This window comes from Hylobates moloch, unplaced genomic scaffold, assembly GCF_009828535.3.
Source record: "Hylobates moloch isolate HMO894 unplaced genomic scaffold, HMol_V3 SCAFFOLD_9, whole genome shotgun sequence".
In the NCBI taxonomy this organism is placed as follows: domain Eukaryota; kingdom Metazoa; phylum Chordata; class Mammalia; order Primates; family Hylobatidae; genus Hylobates; species Hylobates moloch.
Window position 1 is genome coordinate 7,268,194 of NW_026652284.1, and position 21,931 is coordinate 7,290,124.

The window sequence follows — 21,931 nt, forward strand, 5'->3', positions numbered from 1 at the left end:
ACCTGGCTCAGCCTCCCAAAGTGCTGGGATTACAGGCGTGAGCCACCATGCCTGGCCACAATGAGTCTTATAAATATAATTTTGAGTGATTCAGGCAAGTCACAGAAGTCTCCATACAGCCCAATACAATTTTCATAAAGCTCAAAAACAAGCAAAACTAAATAACATAGTTTTAGGATACATAATTATATGATAAACGATTTTTTTAAGCAAGGGAAAGGCAGACTCAAAATTCTTAAGAGAGGCTGCCTGGGGATGGGCAGAAGATGAGGGGAGAAAGCAGCACGTGGATGGCAGCTCTGACCTTGACTTTGACCCTGTAAGTGTTCAGATATTAAATATTCTAGGATTTGTGGTCTATGGAGTCTCTGTCACACCTACTCAACACTGCTTTTGTAGTGCAAAGCCAGTCTTAGTACATAAATAAATGTGTGTGGCTGTGTTCCAGTAGAACTTTACCTATTGACTCTGCAATTTCAGTTTTATATAATTTTATGTGCCATAAGCTGTTATTCTTCTTTTGATTACTTTTAAATCATTTAAAAATGTCAAAGCTGGCTGGGCCCAGTGGGTCATGCCTGTAATCCCAGCACTGTGGGAGGCCGAGGTGGGTGGATCACTTGAGGCCAGGAGTTCAAGATCAGCCTGACCAACATGGTGAAACCCCGTCTCTACTAAAAATATAAAAATTAGTCAGGTGCAGTGGTGCGCACCTGTAATCCCAGCTACTCTGGAAGCTGAAGCATGAGCATTGCTTGAACCGGGAGGCAGAGTTTGCAGTGAGCTAAGATCGCACCACTGCCCTCCAGCCTGGGCGACAGAGTGAGACCCTGTCTCAAAAAAAATAAAATAAATAAAATTTAAAAAGCTATCCTTAGATCATAAGCCAAACAATGGCAGGCATGCCAGGTTTGCACCTGTAATCCCAGCTACTTGGGGGACTGAGGCGGGTGGATCACTTGAGCCCAGGAGTTTAAGGCTAAAGTGTTCTATGATTGTGCCTGTGAATAGCCACTCCATTCCAGCCTGGGCAACATAGCAAGACTCTGTCTCAAGCAAACAAATAAACAAACAAACAAAGGCAAATGGTGCACCAGGTTTGGCCATGGGAGTCTGGCGGCCCCCACTCTAGTGCTGTGGTAGGACAATGAGCTCACAGGTGTTCATTTTCTCACTGTACTTCATACCTATCATATGCAGTTCATTTATTGGCTTTTGTATAAAATATTGTGTTAAAAGTTAAGAATTTTTAGAATGTAACCTGGCTGAAAAGGGAGCAGGACAAAGGCAGAAGGTGTGAGGATGGAGAAGACCATAAGATACGCAGACACTTGAACTCTTTCCAAAACTTCCTCCAGGCCTGAGGTTTTTTGCCCTTGACCCTAAACTCAGGCACTCTGCTCATACTCCCCCTGACGGTGGAGCATGTCGTGTTACCTGACAGAACCCACGGAAACTTTCATCGGGTACTCACTGCACCTCGTGGCTTATTGTCATATGTCATATTAGCACCAAAAAACAAACCTGCATTGATTTTGATTATAATTGTAGTTGGACCAATGGACTATGTAATTGAATTTAAACTATAATTTTCTTTGGATTTCAAAAAAACTAGCTCAAGCCTGTTAAGTGGTATCTAGAAAATGCTTTTTTTTATCACCAGCTCTGTCCTCATCTGTCTGTTCTGTTAAAAGTGGTGCATTATTTTGGCCGGGCATGGCAGCTCATGTCTGTAATCCCAGTACTTTGGGAGGCCAAAGTGAGCCTAGGAGTTTGAGACCAGCCTGGACAACATGATGAAATGCCATCTCTACCAAACAAAAAACAAAAAACAAAAAAGTTAGTCAGGTGTGGCGGCTCTTCCTTGTAGTTCCAGCTACTCAGGAGACTGAGGCGGGAGGATCACTTGAGCTCCCAGAGGTCGAGGCTGCAGAGAGCCGTGATGGTGCCACTGCACTCCAGCCTGGGTGACAGAGTGAGAGCCTGTCAAAAAAAGAAAAAAAAAGTGGTGCATTTTTAAAGGCCAACTCATTGGCATTTAGAAAAGAATGTGTGTTGGGGGAATCCTGGGTATTATGTAGGATGGTGTTCTTGATTTTGAAAGCTGTGATAGCGGATGACTCATATTTCCTTGCTTCTTTTCAAGAAAGTCCCAACAGCCCTAGTGACTTCCATTTCACAGTTCACATCCTCCTTCTTCTTCTTCTGGAAATCGGCAGCTACAGCCATCTTCCTCTTGAGTAGTTTGTACTGGTGTCATAAACGCTAAAAAAAAAAAAAATTTAAGATACATATTGTTGTCATCTATTTGAATCATTTAACACTTATTTTCCATAAATTATAGCTGCAGAACATCTCTAGGCAGCAAACATTCTCCCCTTTAATTTTAACAAACTCAGCCAGGCATGGTGGCTCATGCCTTTAACCCCAGTACCCTGGAAGGCCGAGGTAGGCAGATTACTTGAGGTTAGGAGCTCGAGACCAGCCTGGCCAACACAGCAAAACCCCATCTCTACTAAAAATACAAAAATTAGGCGGATGTGGTGGCAGGTGCCTGTAATCCCAGCTACTCAGGAGGCTGAGGCAGGAGAATTGCTTGAACCTAGGAGACAGAGGTTGCAGTGAGTCAAGATGGCGCCATTGCACTCCAGCCTGGGTGACAACAGTGAAACTCTGTCTCAAAAAAAAAGAAAAAGAAAAAAAAAAGAAAAAAAGAAAAAGAAAAAAAAAGGCCAGACGCAGTAGCTCATGCCTGTAATCCCAGCACTTTGGGAGGCTGAGGCAGATGGATCACAAGGTCAGGAGTTCAAGACCAGCCTGGCCAAGATGGTGAAACCCCATCTCTACTAAAAATACCAAAAAAATTAGCTGGGCGTGGTGGTGGGTGCCTGTAATCTCAGCTACTCGGGAGGCTGAGGCAGAGAATCGCTTGAACCCGGGAGGTGGAGGTTTCAGTGAGCTGAGATTGCGCCACTGCACTCCAGCCTGGGCGACAGAGTGAGACTCCATCTAAAAAAATAATAATAATAATTTTAACGAACTTATCCACGAGAGAGGTAACAGCAAGGATGAACTTCCTCTAGAGATCATTTGAAATTTGTTTCCTTTTACCAAATATTCCTATTGGTCTTTAAGAACTATTTTCTTTATTTTTTACATTAGCTAAAAAAGAAGTCTTAAGCATGAATCACTAAAGCATAAAATATTAGCCATATCTCAATCATAGCTCTAGTTTCAATTCAGCAGCATTTATTTTCGTCTTGAGGGTTACTGAGATTCGAGATCCAATGGTTTCTTTGGAACGCAATGTTATGACTCCAAGAATGTGAAGGCATCCCCACTACTTCCATCTGTTAGGAACCAAGAACTGATCTGTGCGTGAGCTGCCAGGCTTTCTTCTACATGTTAGTGAAGTATTTGTGTTACTACTCAGCAATTTTCAATCCTAAGCAGATATTTATTTACAGACTGGCAAGGCAAAAAGTCCTACCCCAATTTCATATGCTTGTTGCTTTAAAAAATAACCTCCATCTCAAAAAAACACACGAAAAACTAAGAAGAGCTTGTAGTCTCTAGTTATGAGACTAGGAAAGGGGCAGCATAGCAAGACTAAAAACTTCTCTTTTTTTCTTTTTTTTTTGAGATGGAGTCTCACTCTGTTGCCCAGGCTAGAGTGCAATGGCGTGATCTCGGCTCACTGCAACCTCCGCCTCTCGGGTTCAAGCGATTCTCTTGCTTCAGTCTCCTGAGTAGCTGGGACTACAGGCGCCCACCACCACGCCCGGCTAATTTTTGTATTTTTAGTAGAGATGGGGTTTCACCATATTGGCCAGGCTGGTCTCGAACTCCTGACCTTATGATCCGCCCGCCTCGGCCTCCCAAAGTGCTGGGATTACAGGCGTGAGCCAACACGCCCGGCCCAAAAACTTCTAGGCAATAACCACTCAATTCTAACAAAACACCACAGAAAACACCGTGGTTCCACCTGCAAGCCCATCAGGAAAGACTGAGTAGAGAGCCTGGACTTCCTCCCTTACAGTGGATTAAGGCTCATCTCCCCCTCCCTCCTGGGGTTGTGTCAGAGGAGGCCTAGTGGGAGCCGCAACTCCCAAGTGTCTAGCAGTGAAAAGGGGACCCTCACCCTCCAGGAGGTATAGCACAGAACCCAAACTTCCTCCACCCCTGCCTGGCTGTGACGAGCTGCCCATCCTCCTTCCTTCCCTAGGGTGATGTCAGAGGAACCCTGAGAAAATACAAGATCTAAATTAGATCCAGAAACTGGGCATGGGGGCCCATGCCTGGAATCCCAGTACTATGGGGGCCAAGGCAGGAAGATTGCTTGAGTCCAGGAGTTCTAGACCAGCTTGGGTAACACACCAAGACCCTGTCTCTACAAAACATTTAAAAATTAGCCAGGGGTGGTGGCACATGCCTGTGGTCTCAGCTACTCTGGAGGCTGAGGTGGGAGGATCACTTGAGCCCAGGAGGTTGAGGCTGCATTGAGCCGTGATCATGCTACTGCACTCCCATCTGGGTAATAGAGCAAGCAAGACGCTGTCCTCTAAATTTTTTTTTTTTTTTTACTTAGGCCTAACTCTAACAAAACACATACAGAACTTGTATAGTGAAAACTACAAAATGCTGGTGAAATAAAATTTAAAATGTATAAATGAAGAGACATACTATGTTCCTGCACTGGAATACAGTCATACAGCGTATAATGATGTTTTGGTCAAAAACAGACTGCATATATGATTGTGGTCCCACAAGATTATAGTGGAGCTGAAAGGTTCCTGTTGCCTCGTGATGTCCAACCATCATAACATTGCAGCACAGCTCATTGCTCACATTTGTGGTGATACTGATGTAAAAAAACCTACTGAGCTGCCAGTTATATAAAGTGTAGCATATGCAATTATGTACAGCACATAATACTTGAAAATGACAATAAATGACTATATTAGTAGTTTATGGACTTACTATACCATACTTTTGATAGTTATTTTACAGTATATTCCATATATATATATATGGAATATATGGCCTTAATCAGTTAAGGCCGGGCATGGTGGCTCACACTTGTAATCCCAGCACTTTGGGAGGCTAAGGCAGGTGGATTGCCTGAGCTCAGGAGTTTGAGACTAGCCTGGGCAACATGGTGAAACCCCATCTCTACTAAAGTACAAAAAATTAGCCAGGCATGGCAGCATGCACCTGTAATCCCAGCTACTCGGGAGGCTGAGACAGGAGAATCCCTTGAACCCGGGAGGCAGAGGTTGCAGTGAGCTGAGACCACCCCATTGCACTCCAGCCTGGGAGACAGAGCAAGACTCCTCTCAAACAAAAAACAAACAAACAAACAAACAAAAGCCAGTTAATTGTAAAACAGCCTCAGGCAGGTCTTTTGGGAGGTATTCCAGAAGAAGACTTTGTTCTCATAGGAGATGACAGCTACATGCATGTTTTTGCCCCAAAGATCTTCCAGTGGGACAAGATGTGGAGGTGGCAGACACCAACTCTGTGCGGGTCTAGGCTAATATGTGTGTTTGTGTCTTAGTTTTTCACAAAAAAGTTTAAAAAGTAAAAAGCAATTTAAAAAATTTTAAATAGATAAAAGCTTATAGAATAAGGAAATAGAGAAAATATTTTTGTACAGCTGTACAATGTGCTTGTGTTTTAAGCTAAGAGTTATTACAAAAGAGTCAAAAAGTTAAAAACAATTTTTTTTAATTTATAGGCCGGGTGCAGTGGCTCATGCCTGTAATCCCAGCACTTTGAGAGGCCGAGGTGCGCAGATTACCACAGCTCAGGAGTTCGAGACCAGCCTAGCCAACATGGTGAAACCCCATCTCTAATACAAAAATTAGCCAGACGTGGTGGCAGCTGCCTGTAGTCCCAGCTACTTGGGGGGCTGAGGCAGGAGAATCACTTGAACCTGGGAGGTGGAGGCTGCAGTGAGCCAAGATCTCACCACTGCATTCCAGCCTGGGCAGCAGACCCTGCCTCAAAAAAAAAAAAAAAAAAAAAAAATTAAAGTTTATGAAGTAAAAGGTTACAGTAAGCTAAGGTTAATTTATTATTGAAGAAAGAAAACATTTTAAATAAATTTAGATTAGCTTAAGTGTACAGTGTTTATAAGACTACAGTGATATACAGCAAAGGTCCCCAACCTTTTTGGCAAGAGGGACCAGTTTTGTGGAAGACAATTTTTCCATGGACTGGGTGGGTGGGGGGATGGTTTCAGGATGATTCAAGCGCATTACTTATTGTGCACCTTATTTCTATTATTATTACGTTGTAATATATAATGAAATAATTATACAACTCCCTGTAATGTAGAATCAGTGGGAGCCCTGAGCTTGTTTCCCTACAACTAGACAGTCCCATCTGGGGGTGATGGGAAACAGTGACAGATCATCAGGCACTAGATTCTCATAAGCAGTGTGCAACCTGGATCCCTCACATGTGCAGTTCACAATAGGATTCATGCTCCTATGAGAATCTAATGCCGCTGCTGATCTGACGGGAGGTGGAGATAAGGCGGTAATACAAGTAATGGGGAGCGGCTATAAATACAGAGGAAGTTCCACGTGCTTGCCCACCACTCTCCTTCTGCTCTGTGGCCCGGTTTCTAATGGAGTCTCGCTCTGTTGCCCAGCCAGGAGTGCAGTGGTGTGATCACGGCTCACTGCAACCTCTGCCTATCAGGTTCAAGGGATTCTCCCATCTCAGCCTCCCGAGTAGCTGGAATTACAGGCACATGCCACCACACCCGTCTAATTTTTGTATTTTTAGTAGAAACGGGGTTTCACCATGTTGGCCAGGCTAGTCTCGAACTCCTGACCTGAGGGTGATCTGCCCACCTTGGTCTCCCAAAGTGTTGGGATTACAGACATGAGCCACTGTGCCTGGCAAAAATCATATTATTTTCACGGTACCTCTTCTATGTTTAGATATGTTTAGCTACACAAATACCATTATGTTACAGTTGCCTATGGTATTCGGTACAGTCACATGCCCTACAGGTTTGTAGCATAGCAGCGATAGGCTATACCATCCAGCCTAGGTGTATAGTAGGCTGTACCATCTAGGTTTGCATAAATGCCCTCTATGACGTTCACACAACAACGAAATCACCTAACACCACATTTCTCAGAAGTACCCCTGTCATTAAGTGATACATGACTGTACTTCACATAGTAAAGATGTCAATTTGCCCCAAACTGATATGCAGATTTAACACAATTGTAATCAGAATTTTTTTGTAAATATACATATTATCTTTATCTTTTTGTAGATATAGATATTATCCTAAAGTGTATGTGGAAATGCAAAGGAACTAGAATTGATAAAACAATTTTGAAATGAAATAATAAAGTGAGAGAGACTACCACCCTCTACCCAACTTCAGTATTTATGTATAACTACAGTAATCAAGGCTGTGTGGTATCGGCAGACGAAGAAACACATGGATCAATGGAACAGAAGAGGGAAACCAGATAGCCCCACGTAATTGCAGCCAACTGACTTTTGACAAAGGTGCAATGACGGATGACTAATGTTTTCCACTAGTGGTGCTAGAGCAATTAGACGTCCATAGGCCAATAACAACAACAACAACAACAAAAAACTTGGCTAAAACCTCTCACACCTTATATGAAAAATTTAAAACGAATCAAGGCTGGGCACAGTGGCTCACACCTGTAATCCCAGCACTTTGGGAGGCCAAGGCAGGAGGATTGTTTCAGGCCAGGAGTTCAAGACCAGCCAGGACAACATGGTGAGACTCTGTCTCAAAATAAAAAAAAAAATTACCCAGGCATGCAGGGAGCCAAAGCCCGTGAGACGTGACCAACTCAACATTCCGCTGGAGGCTATATGATCATACAGCAAAGTGTTTATCATGAATGCGAGATGTGAGCAAACTCACACTGCCCCGCCACCAAAAGGTTTGCTGAGGGACACTACTCCCTGGCTCTGGAAGTTATCTATTAAGAAATCTAGCACCTATTGTTCAAAAGATGCAGTCTCACAAGCCTGCTGTGAACCAAACACCAAACGGCTAACTGACAATTACCCGACAACCATCCCCGCTTTCTCACTATCTCTTTTGCCTAATAAATACGGAGGGCTGTGTAAAGCTCAGGGCCCTTGTCCACTAGAGGCAAAGTGCCCCCTGACCCCTTCTTCCAAATATACTCTTTTGTTTCTTGTCTTTCATTCCCGCTTCCGCCCCCCTTTGTTCAGACCAGTAGGTCCGAGGCAAGTGCTGGCACACTCCTGCAGTCCCAGCTACTTGGGATGCCAAGGAGGGAGGATCACTTGAGCCCAGGAGGTGGAGGCTGCAGTAAGTCATGATCACACCACTGCACTCCAGCCTGGGTGACAAAGCAGAGACCCTGTCTCAGAAAAAAAAAAAATCAAGATTTAAATATGAAATAGAAAACTGTAAAAGTTATAAGAGATAGAGGAAAAAAAAAAAACCTAAATCATTGAGACCCAGGACTCAATGAAGAATTCTTAGATATGAAAAAATCCATAAATTGGACTTCATCAAAATTAAATAGCTTTTCTCTGTGGAAGAGCCTGTGAAGAGGATAAAAAGGCAAGCTCCTGACTGGGAGAAAATATTTATAAACCATATATATGCCAAAGGACTCCTATCTGGGAAATATAAAGAACCCTCGAATCTCAACAGTAAAACAAACAAATAATCCAACTAGAAAATAGGCGAAAGAGCTGAACAACAATTCACTGAAGAAGATATAAAGATGGAAAATAAGCACATGAAAAGATGTCCACCCATAAGGGAAATGCAAATTAAAGCCCCAATGAGATGTCACTACACACCTATTAGAACAGCTGAAATAAAAATTGTGGCAATGCAAAATGTGAGCAAGGATGCAGAGAAACTCCAGTGAGAATGTAAGATGATACACTTCCTCTGGAAAATAGCTTGACAACTTCTTAAAAACTAAACAAGCACCAAACATATAGCCCAGCAATTGTACTCCTGAGCATTTATCGTAGAGATGAAAAATACGTGTCCACAAAAACCTGTACATAATTATTCCTCGCAGCTTTATATGTAATAGTCAAAACAGGAAGCAAACAAAATATCTTTTAATGGGTGCATAGTAAAACAAACTGTGGCACAAGCGTATCGTGGAATACTATTCAGCAAGGAAAAAGAATGAACCATTGAAACACACAGCAACTTGGGTAGATATCAAGGGCATTGTGCTGAGTGAAAAAGCAAAATCTTAAAAAAAGTTCACATTTGTGAAAGTTGTCAGAATCAAAACGGAGTAACTTGTGTCAAAACCCTGACAAATGGGCCGAGCATGGTGGCTCATGCCTATAATCCCAGCACTTTGGGAGACTGAGGCAGGCAGATCACATGAGGCCAGGAGTTCAAGACCAGCCTAGCCAACGTGGCAAAACCCTGTCTCTACTATAGCCGGGCATGGTGGCAGCTGCCTGTAATCTCAGCTACTCAGGAGGCTGAGGCACGAAAATCACTTGAACCCAGGAGGCGGAGGTTGCAGCGAGTGGAGATCACGCCACTGCACTCCAGCCTGAACGACACAGGGAGATCCTGTCTCAAAAACAAACAACAACAACAACAAAAAACAAAAAACAAAAAACAAAACAAAACCCCGGCAAATGGAGCCAGGGAAGGCCATGAAGGGGGTTTCTTATGCATGCATGCCTGATAAAAACAACTATCACAAAAGACGGCAGAAACCACAACCTTGCACCAAGGTTACTGTATCTTACACAAAAAAATACTTCTGCCGGTATTGATCTTTGTAGCAAAGGATAATTGTTTCAAAATAACTTACATAACCCTCCTCAGTTTTTCTTTTTTTTCTTTCTTTCTTTTTTTTTTTTTTGAGACAGAGTCTTGCTCTGTCGCCCAGGCTGGAGTGGAGTGCAGGACGCGATATCAGCTCACTGCAACCTCTGCCTCCCAGGTTCAAGCAATTCTTGTACCTCAGCCTCCCAAGTATCTGGGATTACAGGCACGTGCCACCATGCAGGGCTAACTTTTTGTATTTTTAGTAGAGATGGGGTTTCACCATGTTGGCCAGGCTGGTCTCGAACTCCTGACCTCAGGTGATCCATCTGCCTCGGCCTCCCAAAGTGCTGGGATTATAGGCATGAGCCACTACACCTGGCCCCTCATTTTTTCTTTTAAAAACTCTCGTCACCTTTACCTCCCTGAATACACCCACCGTATTCCCACTGCAAGGCTACTCCTGAAAAAATATCATAATCTTTTAGAGAGCCTCTCTCTGTCTATGATTTAGCTTGACACATACCGTATGATCCTATTTATACTATATTCCTTAAATAACAAAAATATAGAGATAGAAGGCAGATAAGTGGTTGCCAGGGGATGGTGGGGAGAGGGAGAGGACCTGACTAGAAAGGAATAGTGGGAGGAGATCTCTGCGGTGATGGATAGTTCTGATTTTATTGTGCTGGTTGTTATACGACTCCACATGTGTGATGAAGGGACAAACAACTACACACGCACACTGTGCCAATGTCAATTTCCTGCTTTGCCATTGTACCGGAGGATGGAACCCAGAAACGTCATGAGAGATGTTCCTGACTTGGCAGATTCCTGTGAATCTATAATTATGTCAGAATCGAAAGTTCTTTTGAATGACCTAAAACCTTTTTTTTTTTTTTTTTTTTTTTTTGAGACGGAGTTTCGCTCTTGTTGCCCAGGCTGGAGTGCAATGGCACAATCTCAGTTCACTGCAACCTCCACCTCCCAGGTTCAAGCGATTCTCCTGTCTCAGCCTCCTGAGTAGCTGGAATTACAGGCACGCACCACCACGCCTGGCTAATTTTTTGTATTTTTAGCAGAGACAGGGTTTCACCATGGCCAGGCTGGTGTTGAACTCCTAACCTCAGGTGATCTGCCCGCCTCTGCCCCCCAGAGTGCTAGGATTACAGGCGTGAGCCACAGCGCCCAGCTAGAAGGAAGGCTTCCCTGACCAGGAATCGAACCCGGGTCGCGATGGTGAGCGCGGAATCCTAACCACTAGACCACCAGGGAGTGTCCTAAAAACTTTTAAAAAATGGGTTACGGTTCCATGGAAACTCACTAATTACTCATACATACTTTTGAAAAGCATTTTATAACGAACTTTGTTGCAGTCTGGGGTGTGAATGGAACTTTGTTGCAGAGATACTCCTTTAAATCAGGATTAAGTCCAGCACTTTGGGAAACCGAGGTGGGAGGATCGCTTGAGCCCAGGAGTTTAAGACTGGCCTGGACAACATAGTGAATCCCAGTCTCTTCAAAAAAATTAAAAATCAATTAAAAATTAGCTGAGTGTGGTGGTGTGCACCTATAGTCCCAGCTATTTAGTAGGCTGAGGCAGGAGGATTGCTTGAGCTCTGGAGTTCGAGGCTACAGTGAGCTGTGATCGCACCGTTGCACTTCAGCCTGGGTGACACAGTGACACTCTGTCTCAAAAAAACAAAAGACAAAACCGAAATCAGGCTTAAGTGAGAACGTAGAGGTTTAAACTGGAGGTGTAGACCTCAAGAAAAGAATGAAAGAGCAAACCACAGAATAGGAAAAGATATTTGCAGCTCATGAACAGCAGACTAAAAACTTCCTATACGTTAGTAAGAAAAGGAAAGACAATCCTATGAGAAAATACTCAAAAGACTTGATCAGGCCCTTCACTAAAGAGGAAATCCAAATAGCCGAAATAACATGAAAAGGCGTCTAACCTCACTAGCAACCAGGAAGTGTAAGTTAAAACCACAATGAGATACAACTCGCCACCCACCATATCGATAAAAATAATCTGATGATACCAAGAGTTATCAGGGGATGTGGAGTAAAAGGAACCTCATTACCGCCAGGGGAGTGTAAATGGGGTCCAATCATTTTGGAAAACAGTTTGGCATATTCACGACCAAGATACACATGTTCCTTGTAGATCAGCAATGTTATTTCTAGGTTAAAAAACAAAACCAAGCCAGAAACACGTGTTTACGTGTGCTGAGATACACGGACAAAAATATTCAAACGTCACTGCATGTAATAACACCGAGCTGGAAATGACCCTGCTGTCCATCAGTATTAGAATAGGTGAACAATGATGTCATCATTCAATAAGAGCGTGCAACAATGGAAATCAACTAAAGATGAACTCAACATGGATGAATCTTCATGATACAACGTTGAAAGAAGAAGCAAGATACAGAAAACACAGTGTGATTCTATTTGTATGAAGTTCACAAGCAGCCCGATAAAACTGTGTTGTTAGGTAGCAAAACTACAGCAAAAGGATGTTAATACCATACAACTCTAGATGTGGTTAGCAGTAGTGGGCAAGGAGGGCTGTGATCTAGAAAGGGCATGCCAAGGGCTTTGGGAATGGGTTATGTTCCACTTCTTGACCCTGGTAGAGTTATTTGAATGTTTGTTTACAACGATTTGTTAAACTTTACATTTATGCATTTTTCTGTATAGGTCACAATGTATACAAGTTCTGTATTGCTTTAGAAAGAGCATTTAAATAAATTAGCATAATTTATTAGATAAGACTTTACTGGCTGAGCGCAGTGGCTCACGCCTGTAATCCCAGCACTTTGGGAGGCCGAGGCGGTAGGATCACCTGAGGTCGGGAGTTCAAGACCAGCCTGACCAACATGGAGAAATCCTGTCTCTACTAAAAATGCAAAATTAGCTGGGCATGGTGGCGCATGCCTGTAATCCCAGCTACTTGGGAGGCTGAGGCAGGAGAATCGCTTGAACCCGGGAGGAGGAGGTTGTGGTGAGCCGGGATCACACCATTGCACTCCAGCCTGGGCAACAAGAGTGAAACTCCGTCTCAAAAAAGAAAAAAAAAGACTTTACTAATGCTGTTCCTGCATATATATTTTTAACAATCTCCAAATAGACACATTCTGGTCTTACATGGTGTTTTGGGTTAAAATTTTTCTCTCAAAAAGCTCCTTTTATTATATCCCTCTTATTAAGTCTTATTAAGCCTGTTATGTCTCATTCTAACCTCCATGAAGACAAAAAACAGGTTGCCTTCCATCTATATACTTTTTCAAATAAATATCAATGGCTTTTGTCTAGTGGGTGCTGACTCTGTGCCAGGCACTTGCTGAGTGCCTTATAGAAATAATTGTTGAACAAGTGAATGAATGAAATTCATTATTGAAATTTTTCATGTAATCCATACCGGTGCTGTAATAATTCATTTGTTAAACCCCCTTCAAACTCCCTCTTTGTTCTCCCTGCCTTCCTCAAATATGGGTCTAAACTCATTTTAAGCCAATTTATCAACCAGAGGGACATAGGGGGAACATGGTTTTCTGATTCTTCTTTGCCAGTGTCCTCCACATGCACACACACACACATACACACACATGCACGCACACACACACACACGCATGCGCACACACACACGCACACACAGACATGCACGCACACACATACACACACACGCACACACACACACATACACACACATGCAATAATCCAAGGCTGCAGCATATTTAAATCTGTCATTTTTCTAGAACCAAGGTGTGCTTTTCTATATGCAAGCTTTCTCCACCTCAGCACTACTGACATTTGGGGCAGCATCATTCTTTGCTGGGAGGCTGTCCCGTGCATGGTAGGAGTTTAGCCGCATCGCTGACCTCTACTCACTAGATGCAATAGCCCCTAATCACCACCACCATCACCAAGTGGTGAACACTGCAACTGTCTCCAGACACTGCAAATATTCCCAGGGACGAAATTGCCCCTGCGTGATAACCACGGGGCTATACGAACCTCATTTCTAGAATTTTTTTTAAAATCATATTTTCCTTTCTATTATAAAAAGCCTTGCCTCGTCAGAGCTCTAATATGATTATGTTAATCTTACGTTGTTTGAATATATACAGGAGTTTCTTTCTGCCCCGTTTAACAACAGAGAAACGGAGCATGAGGAAGAACAGCAGGAAGAGCAACGCAGTCGACGTCAGCGCAAGAAAGAAGGAGATGATCTGCGGAGAGTGTCCTGCAAAACACAGCAAAAGGAGAAACGCATGCAGAAATGTATTGACACTCATACACCCATGTATATATTTACATTGGTAAACTCCTAAGCATGAGAAGAATCAGAGCCTTGAGCATCTCCAACCTGCTAATGGAGTAAACTTAGAAAACTTTTTAAAAGGCCGGACATGGTGGCTCACGCCTGTAATCCCAACACTTTGGAAGGCCGAGGCAGGAGGATCACTTAGAGTCAGAAGTTCAAGACCAGCCTGGCCAACATAGTGGTGGCAGGGACTTGTAATCCCAGCTACTTGGGAGGATGAGGCAGGAGAATGGCTTGAACCCGGGAGGCGGAGGTCGCAGTGAGCTGAGATGGTGCCACTGCACTCCAACTTGGGCAACAGAGTGAGACTCCATCTCAAAAAAAGAAAAGAAAAAGAGAAACTTAATGGCCGGGAGCGGTGGCTCACACCTGTAATCCCAGCACTTTGGGAGGCCAAGGTGGGCAGATCACCTGAGGTCAAGAGTTCAAAACCAACCTGGCCAACATGGAGAAACTCCATCTCTACTAAAAATACAAAAATTAGCCTGGTGCCATGGTGGGCGCCTATAATCCCAGCTACTTGGGAGGCTGAGGCAGGAGAATCGCTTGAACCTGAGAGGTGGAGGTTGCAGTGAGCCGAGATTGCACCATTGCACTCCAGCCTGCGTGACAGAGACTCTGTCCCCCCCCCAAAAAAGATAAAAGAAACTTAATAATTGAGCAGTTTATCCTTTCTAGCACATAGAAAATATGGGACCTGGGGGCCAGGCGGCTTACATCTATAATCCCAACACTTTGGGAGGCCAAGGCAGGAGGATTGCTTGAGCCCAAGAGTTTGAGAGCAGCCTGAGCAACATAGCAAGACCCCGGCTCTACCAAAAAAAATAAAAAATTAGCCAGGTGTAGTGGTGTGTGCCTACAGTCCCAGCTACTGGGGAGGCTGAGGTGGGAGGATTGGTTGAGCACAGGTGGTGGAGGTTGCAGTGAGCCAATATTAAGCCACTGCACTCCAGCCTGGCACAGAGCAAGGCACTCTCGGGGAAAAAAAAAAAAAAAAAAAAAAAAAAAAAGAAAAAGAAAAGAAAAAATATGGGACCCTATAATCCCCTTTCCTTGACATTGATAAAGATATAGACTCTGTTTGGGTGAAGTGTCCTCTGTCACTGCTTACAAATGTGTATCTCAGACTGAATAATAAATGTCTGGGAAGAAAACCGATGGGTCCCTGAGGGCAGGATTCAGGAAGGAATGCACGTGGGAGGTGCCTGATGTATCATGATATTGGGGCGATTTAGATACAATCTGGAATCACCATAAGATATGCACTTTGATGTAAAGGCATAGCCCAGCTACCTGGCTCTCTCGCAGGGGCAGGCGGGGTCGCAGAGGATGCTCCTGGAGAGAGGTCGGCTGGAGATGGTCCACAGACCACGTCCCTCTCCTTCGTCCCATTCACAAGCACAGACTTTCCATCCAAAGAACAGCTTAGACAGTTCAATGAAAAGAATTTAAATAATTAACTTAGGTCCAGAGGATTCTGATTTAAAACTTTGTCATTTTTCACCCAATGAAGTAGCCTAGTGAAAAAGATATATGGGTCTGGGTTTGAAGGCGATGCAAAGATATTTTGAAAGACTTCCACTTGGCCATCTGGCTCCCTGCAGCTTTCCATGGCTTCCTTCTGTTTAGTGACAGCTTAGTTCAGGCTGTCTTGCCTGGTTAGTCTCTCACCCCCAGTTTCTTTTTTTTTTTTTTGAGACAGAGTCTCGCTCTGTCGCCCAGGCTGGAGTGCAGTGGCGCAATCTCGGCTCACTGCAAGCTCCACCTCCCGGGTTCACGCCATTCTCCTGCCTCAGCCTCTCTGAGTAGCTGGGACTACAGGCGCCCGCCACCACGCCCAGCTAATTTTTTTGTATTTTTAGTAGAGACGGGGTTTCACCGTGGTCTCGATCTCCTGACCTCGTGATCCGCCCGCCTCGGCCTCCCAAAGTGCTGGGATTACAAGCGTGAGCCACCGCGCCCGGCCTCACCCCCAGTTTCTTAATTGGACTTGACCATCTCCGGCACAGATGAAGGCTAGCAAGGTTAGGAGGTCCAGCACTGGCATCAGGCAAACCAGGGTTTGAGCCTTGAGTCTGCTGCTTTCCAGAATGACTTTGGGCAAGTCAAGAAATCTCTGTAACCCCGGCATGGTGGCTCACTCCTGTAATCTCAACACTTTGGTAGGCTGAGGCCAGAGGATCACTTGAGACCAGGCGCTGGAGACCAGCCTGAGCAACATAGCAAGACCCCATCTCTACAAAAATTAAAAAACAAACAAACAAAAATTAACGGATGGTGCATGCCTGTGGCCCCAGCTACTCAGGAGACTGAGGTGGGAGGATCACTTGAACCCAGGAGTTTGACGCTGTCTCAGAAAGAAAAGAAAAAAGAAACCTCCCTAAGCCTCAGTTTTCTTATCTGCAAAATTAGCACATCTGTATGTGCTGCCAGAACTGTTTCAAAGAACAAATGAGTGAGAGTCAGTGACACACTCTTGCACGTCTGACACGCTGAGTAATTAAATGGTAGTTGTCATCATCATCACCATCATCGCCATCATTGTTGCTGTTGTGACACCGTTCCCTCGTCCCTTTACCTACCCCAAATCCACCCATCCTCCAGAGCCCAGTTCAAACCCATTTTTCCATGCAGACTCACTTAACAACTCTGAAAAATTTGTATTGAAAGACCTTTTTTAAAAAGCCACTTTCCAGCCGGGCACAGTGGCTCACTCTGGTAATCCCAGCACTTTGGGAGGCCAAGGCGAGTGGATCACTTGAGGTCAGGAGTGCGAGACCAGCCTAGCTAACATGGGAAAGCCCATCTCTACTAAAAATACAAAAACACTAGCCAGGCGTGGTTGCGCGCACCTGTAATCCCAGCTACTCAGGAGGCCGAGGCAGGAGAATAGCTTGAACCCAGGAGGCGGAGGTTGCAGTGAGGCGAGACCGCGCCATTGCACTCCAGCCTGGGCAAGAAGAGCGAAACTCCATCTCAAAACAAACAAACAAACAAAACAAACAAATGGACCTTTTTAAAAAAGCCACTTTCCAAAGAGAGAATTCAGCTAAGTCCGAGAAAATAGTCAATACTTTTCTTGTGAATCATGCTTCCATTTGTCAGCCACTCTGATGCTGATAAATTGTAAATGACAAAAGCAGAGGGATACCATGATTCCTGTTTTAAAACACTTTATTTTCTCTCAAAAAAGTCACTTTCCAGTCTGTTACAAACCAATACACTTTGGAAATACAATAAAAATGTAAAAGGAAAATAATAAAAATGATTTTCTAGTAAGAAAATGAAACGGAAAAAGAACAAATACATATAAAATACAACGCCCAAATTTTTATTCTTAGTCAACAGACCACATTACTCTGCCAATTTGCCTTAAAAGTTTCTAAATGTTTACTCTCTAACCCTATACCACTGTTGATGAAGGCACAGCAAGCCATTTGTGGACCAGCACCCATCCACAGACCACAGTGTAAGTTCTGGTTCCACAAAACAACCGTCACATTCTCTCGTATACTATTGGCTTTTTACCACCTGTGATGGCCTTGTGTGCCCAGGTGTGTGCCATATTTTGGAGGGTAATAAGCAACTGTTAGTTTCTTCTGCATCATTCTAGGGGCTGGCATTGAACACATGGAGATGGGTTGATCAATGAGAGAAGATAAGAGGCAGCAAAGGAATGAGAAGGAAACAGAAAAGAGGCAGACAGCGGCAAAGTTCCACTGGCAATTCTTTTCCTTTCTTTTGAGACAGGGTCTCTGCTCTGGAGTGCAATGGTGCGATCATAGCTCATTGCAGCCTCAACCTCCCAGACTCAGGTGATCCTCCTGCCTCGTCAGCCTTCCCTATAGCTGGGACCATAGGCATGTGCCATTATGCCTGGCTAATTTTTTTTATTTTTTGTAGAGACAGGGTCTCACCCAGGCTGGTTTTGAACTCCTGGGCTCAAGGAGTCCTCCTGTCTCAGCCTCCCAAAGTGCTGGGATTATAGGTGTGGGCCACTGCACGTGCCCAGCCTCCACTGGCAGTTCTGATCTAGACGTTCCAGGCACTATTTCTGGAAAAAATGCCCACTTTGCCTATTGAGTTGCTACAACCTCACAGTGTTCCCACGCTGCCTATTAGTACATTACATTCTGTCTACACTTGATGGGTGCAATAAAGCTTCAATGATAGCATTCCTTATCTTCCAAAAAATTTTACCCAGATTCTTTATCCCAGAAACTAAAGGAAATTATACATACTTTGTCCAAGGTCGACAGACGCCACGTTTCTGATCATTAAATGTCCCAAAGCAACAGTCTTTACAACCTTGTATTAAAAATGAAAGCAATAATAAAAGGGAAGCATTTTCATCATTTTGTAACCTTTCCTGTGATGAACTTAATATAAGTCATTACTGTAATGCAATCTGCACAAATTGTTCAATAATTCTTGAAACAACACCCTAAGATGGCTAGTTTTTATTCTAATTGTACACAAAGTATTGTATGTGTCCGAAATGTGTGAAGAATGGTTCTGGCAATTAACAAATGTTCTGATTTCAAATTATTTCCACTTATGAAGAAATAACAGAAATATTTTATTAATTAAAATATGATATATACTCCCTTGTTACTTTAAGGTTCTACAAATCTGTTTGCTTATTTTCAAATGATCAAGATCTAAGCTAAGTTTGTCTACATCACAAAACTACACTGGATCAAAGAAACACAAACGTACCTTTTTTTGTCAGTTCTTGACCTTGTTTACAATCCTGTTCACACATGCTGCATCCTGCCCCCAGGCAGTGAAATCCTGAAATGCAGTCACACTCTGCATTGCTGGTGGAGGAACACTCCTTCCTGGTCCTGAAAACACCTACAAAGTCCCCCCAGCCCCCAATATTTTATTACACTTGACCTCCAAATCCAGGAAGCGAATTTATGCTCTGCAGTAAAAATCATGCTCACTCTACTTATAGTGTTCCCAGTAATTTTAAAGTTTACTTTTAAATCTCCATAAAGACATTTGTACATTTTGGTAAGTAAAAACTTCTCTCTTGTCAAATGAATGTTTCCTCTAATATTTAGAAAGCTCAGTCCACAAATAATTGCTGTCACTGGATGTTATTGTCCTGGACCTGCTGGTTGGCAGAAGTATCAGTCTTTGACACTTGAGATTTTCAAAAGAGAGCAGTTAGTAAATGGGAAAGAAAAGCTTATCTTCCCAACTATCTTCTAGAAGAAGAAAATATCTTTGAATGCATACCTTTACACTGCCTGCATATGTCACAGGTCCTTTGTCCACCTGTGCTGGAGAAACTATTTGGAGGACAGGGACTGCAAATCTGATTCCTGTTATTATCACAGAATGTACCTAAGAAAGGCAGACAATAGTGGTACACGTTTGACAATGAGCAATCGTCACCCAAGGCATTCTGAAGTTTACAAGAAAATCAGATTATAAAAGAATGATGAGTTTTCTAGATGCCACAGTGGTGGACATTAGTTTGATTGACTTCCTAAAATGATACGTTTGCAAGATTATTCTTTGTGTAATCACAGAATTAGAAATAACAAAATACAGGCCAGGCGCAGTGGCTCACGCCTGTAATCACAGCACTTTGGGAGGCCGAAGCGGGCAGATCACTTGAGGTCAGGAGTTCAAGACCAGCCTGGCCAACATGGTGAAATCCTGTCTCTACTAAAAATACAAAAATTAGCCAGGCGCAGTGGTGCACGCCTGTAATCCCAGCTACTCCAGAGGCTGAGGCAGGAGAATTGCTTGAACCTGGGAGACCAAGGTTGCAGTGAGCTGAGATCATGTCACTGCACTCCAGCCTGGGCGACAGAGTGAGACTCTGTCTCAAAACAAAACAAAACAAAAAACAAACAAAAAAACAGATATTGTAACAAATAAATCAGCTCAGCAGAAAGAAAATACTTTATCTATTGAATAAAACAAAATGATTATCTTGATTGATCTAGGAGATGAATATGACTGGATCCAAGAGGACATCAATGTCCTACACTAAAATTTAAATATGCCTGACTATCCCCACTCTGTTAAGCCCTTTACCACCCGCTTACTCGCTGCTATGCCCCCAGTCTGAGCACAAAGCCCTACACACAAAACTAACATTTATTGAAGTCTTGCCATGTGCCATGCACTGTTCTAAGCCCTTCATTTGATCCTCCCAGCCATCCTATAAAACAGGTTCTCTTATTATCCCCAGATGAGAAAGTCAAGGCACAAGAGGTTGAATGACTTTGTTGTGTTCACACAGCTAGGTTGTAGCATCCAATAAATATTTGTAAATTAATGAATTTTCATTTTCCTTTCCTTAAAAGGGAGCTCATTAGCCCTGACTACTAGACTAACTGAACCATACTTCCAACAGAGTAGATCAAATGCACATGATAACTGGGTACTCACCAGCTGGGCAGTTACTACATGGATCCTGCAATGATCTTGTCCTCTCAAAATTGAGGACCAGCAACAGAGTGGCTACTATGTTGTAATAGCTGTTTCCCATGATGAAATCTGGCACAGGTATGATACTAGCAAAGCTGATTCCAAGAGAATTTTAATCAAATTAGCTGGTCTCACAAATGTCACTCTGCAAAAGGTAAACATTTCCAAGGAAAGGTGATTTCTCCTTTCAAAATTATCTATATTGCAATCATTACCTATACAATTCTATAAGAGGATAACTCAGGGTTTTTCAGGAACAATTAATGATGCAATTTTATGGAAAAGTAGCAAATTCATAGAAACCACTAGGACAAAGCAGGAGTGGTTAAACACACAGCTTTGTGCTGGTTTGCCAAAGTTTGAGGGTGCGTTTTCCATCATGTTCTGCCAAAATGCGGAAATAACAATAGCCAGAACTTTTGGGGACTTTCATAGGTACTTTGCAGTACCATCCAGCAATAATGCCAATTGCTTACTGCCCCTGAAATAAACTCCTTACAAAGAGAATCTGTCAGGGGCATCAGACAATTCAGTTCAAGAAGAAGCTATCACATAATCACTCTTCCCCCTTTAGCTGAACACCTAACTACTAACATGTGGAAAGACCTCCCTGTTCAACTCACTAACACATTTTCTTAAACAGAGACATGTTTTGCGATAGAAGTTTGTGTGGTAACAAAACTAAGGAGTGAAAAACTCTCTTCAGGCCAAGTTACTGATGTTTATTTAATGGGCTATTGAAGAGAAGTTATTATATATTAGGAGAAAAAAGTCTAGAAATGGGCAAAGGGAGCAAAAGTTCCATCCTCACCCCCTCTCAGTGCCCCCACCACTCCCCCAAATGGACAGACCTTGAGATCTCAGGGCTGCCGAAGAACTTTCCACTCCTTGGTCTTCAGGCTTCTGCAGCTCGGGAGGACTTCAGGTCAAACACAGGAGTGCGGTGACTCAGCCGGGGGCGGGGTCTCGTGGGAAATTCCCACCACAGCTCTGTGACAGCTCTGTGAAATCGTTCATTTCATATCTGCTGACCCCAAAATCCCCTAGAGCCCCTGTCCCCGCCTGATAATGGCACTTCAAATTGCTTCTTGGAAGCAGCTCTCTAGTGTCAGGATGTGTCACAGATGACGTTGGGAAAAGGATTTTGTCCCTTAAGATAGCTCTCCAGGACAAAGCATTTAGCATGTCCTTAAAATACTGGATTTGAGATTAGAGGAATGAAACCAACTTCAAAACAGTGATCAGCATTTTGCCATATGCGGTCCCCTAACTCCATAGTCACTGTAATGCAATAGCTGTCATTACTTGAGCACAGCCGATGTGCCAGGCATCAGAGATGCACT

At 43.4% G+C, this 21,931-nt stretch overlaps 1 protein-coding gene across 1 annotated transcript; it reads right to left on the reverse strand.

Annotated features, from left to right (window-relative positions):
- Positions 1 to 271: 271 nt before the first annotated feature.
- Positions 272 to 21,583, reverse strand: TNFRSF9 (TNF receptor superfamily member 9). Its single transcript, XM_032760957.2, has 8 exons — positions 21,440 to 21,583; positions 20,550 to 20,733; positions 19,383 to 19,490; positions 18,855 to 18,992; positions 18,377 to 18,443; positions 15,429 to 15,559; positions 13,920 to 14,054; positions 272 to 2,265 (listed from the first exon to the last, which is right to left on the reverse strand). The coding sequence occupies exons 2-8, from the start codon at positions 20,647 to 20,649 to the stop codon at positions 2,177 to 2,179; spliced, it is 768 nt and encodes a 255-aa protein (XP_032616848.1). The 5' UTR covers positions 20,650 to 20,733; positions 21,440 to 21,583; the 3' UTR covers positions 272 to 2,176.
- Positions 21,584 to 21,931: the final 348 nt, after the last annotated feature.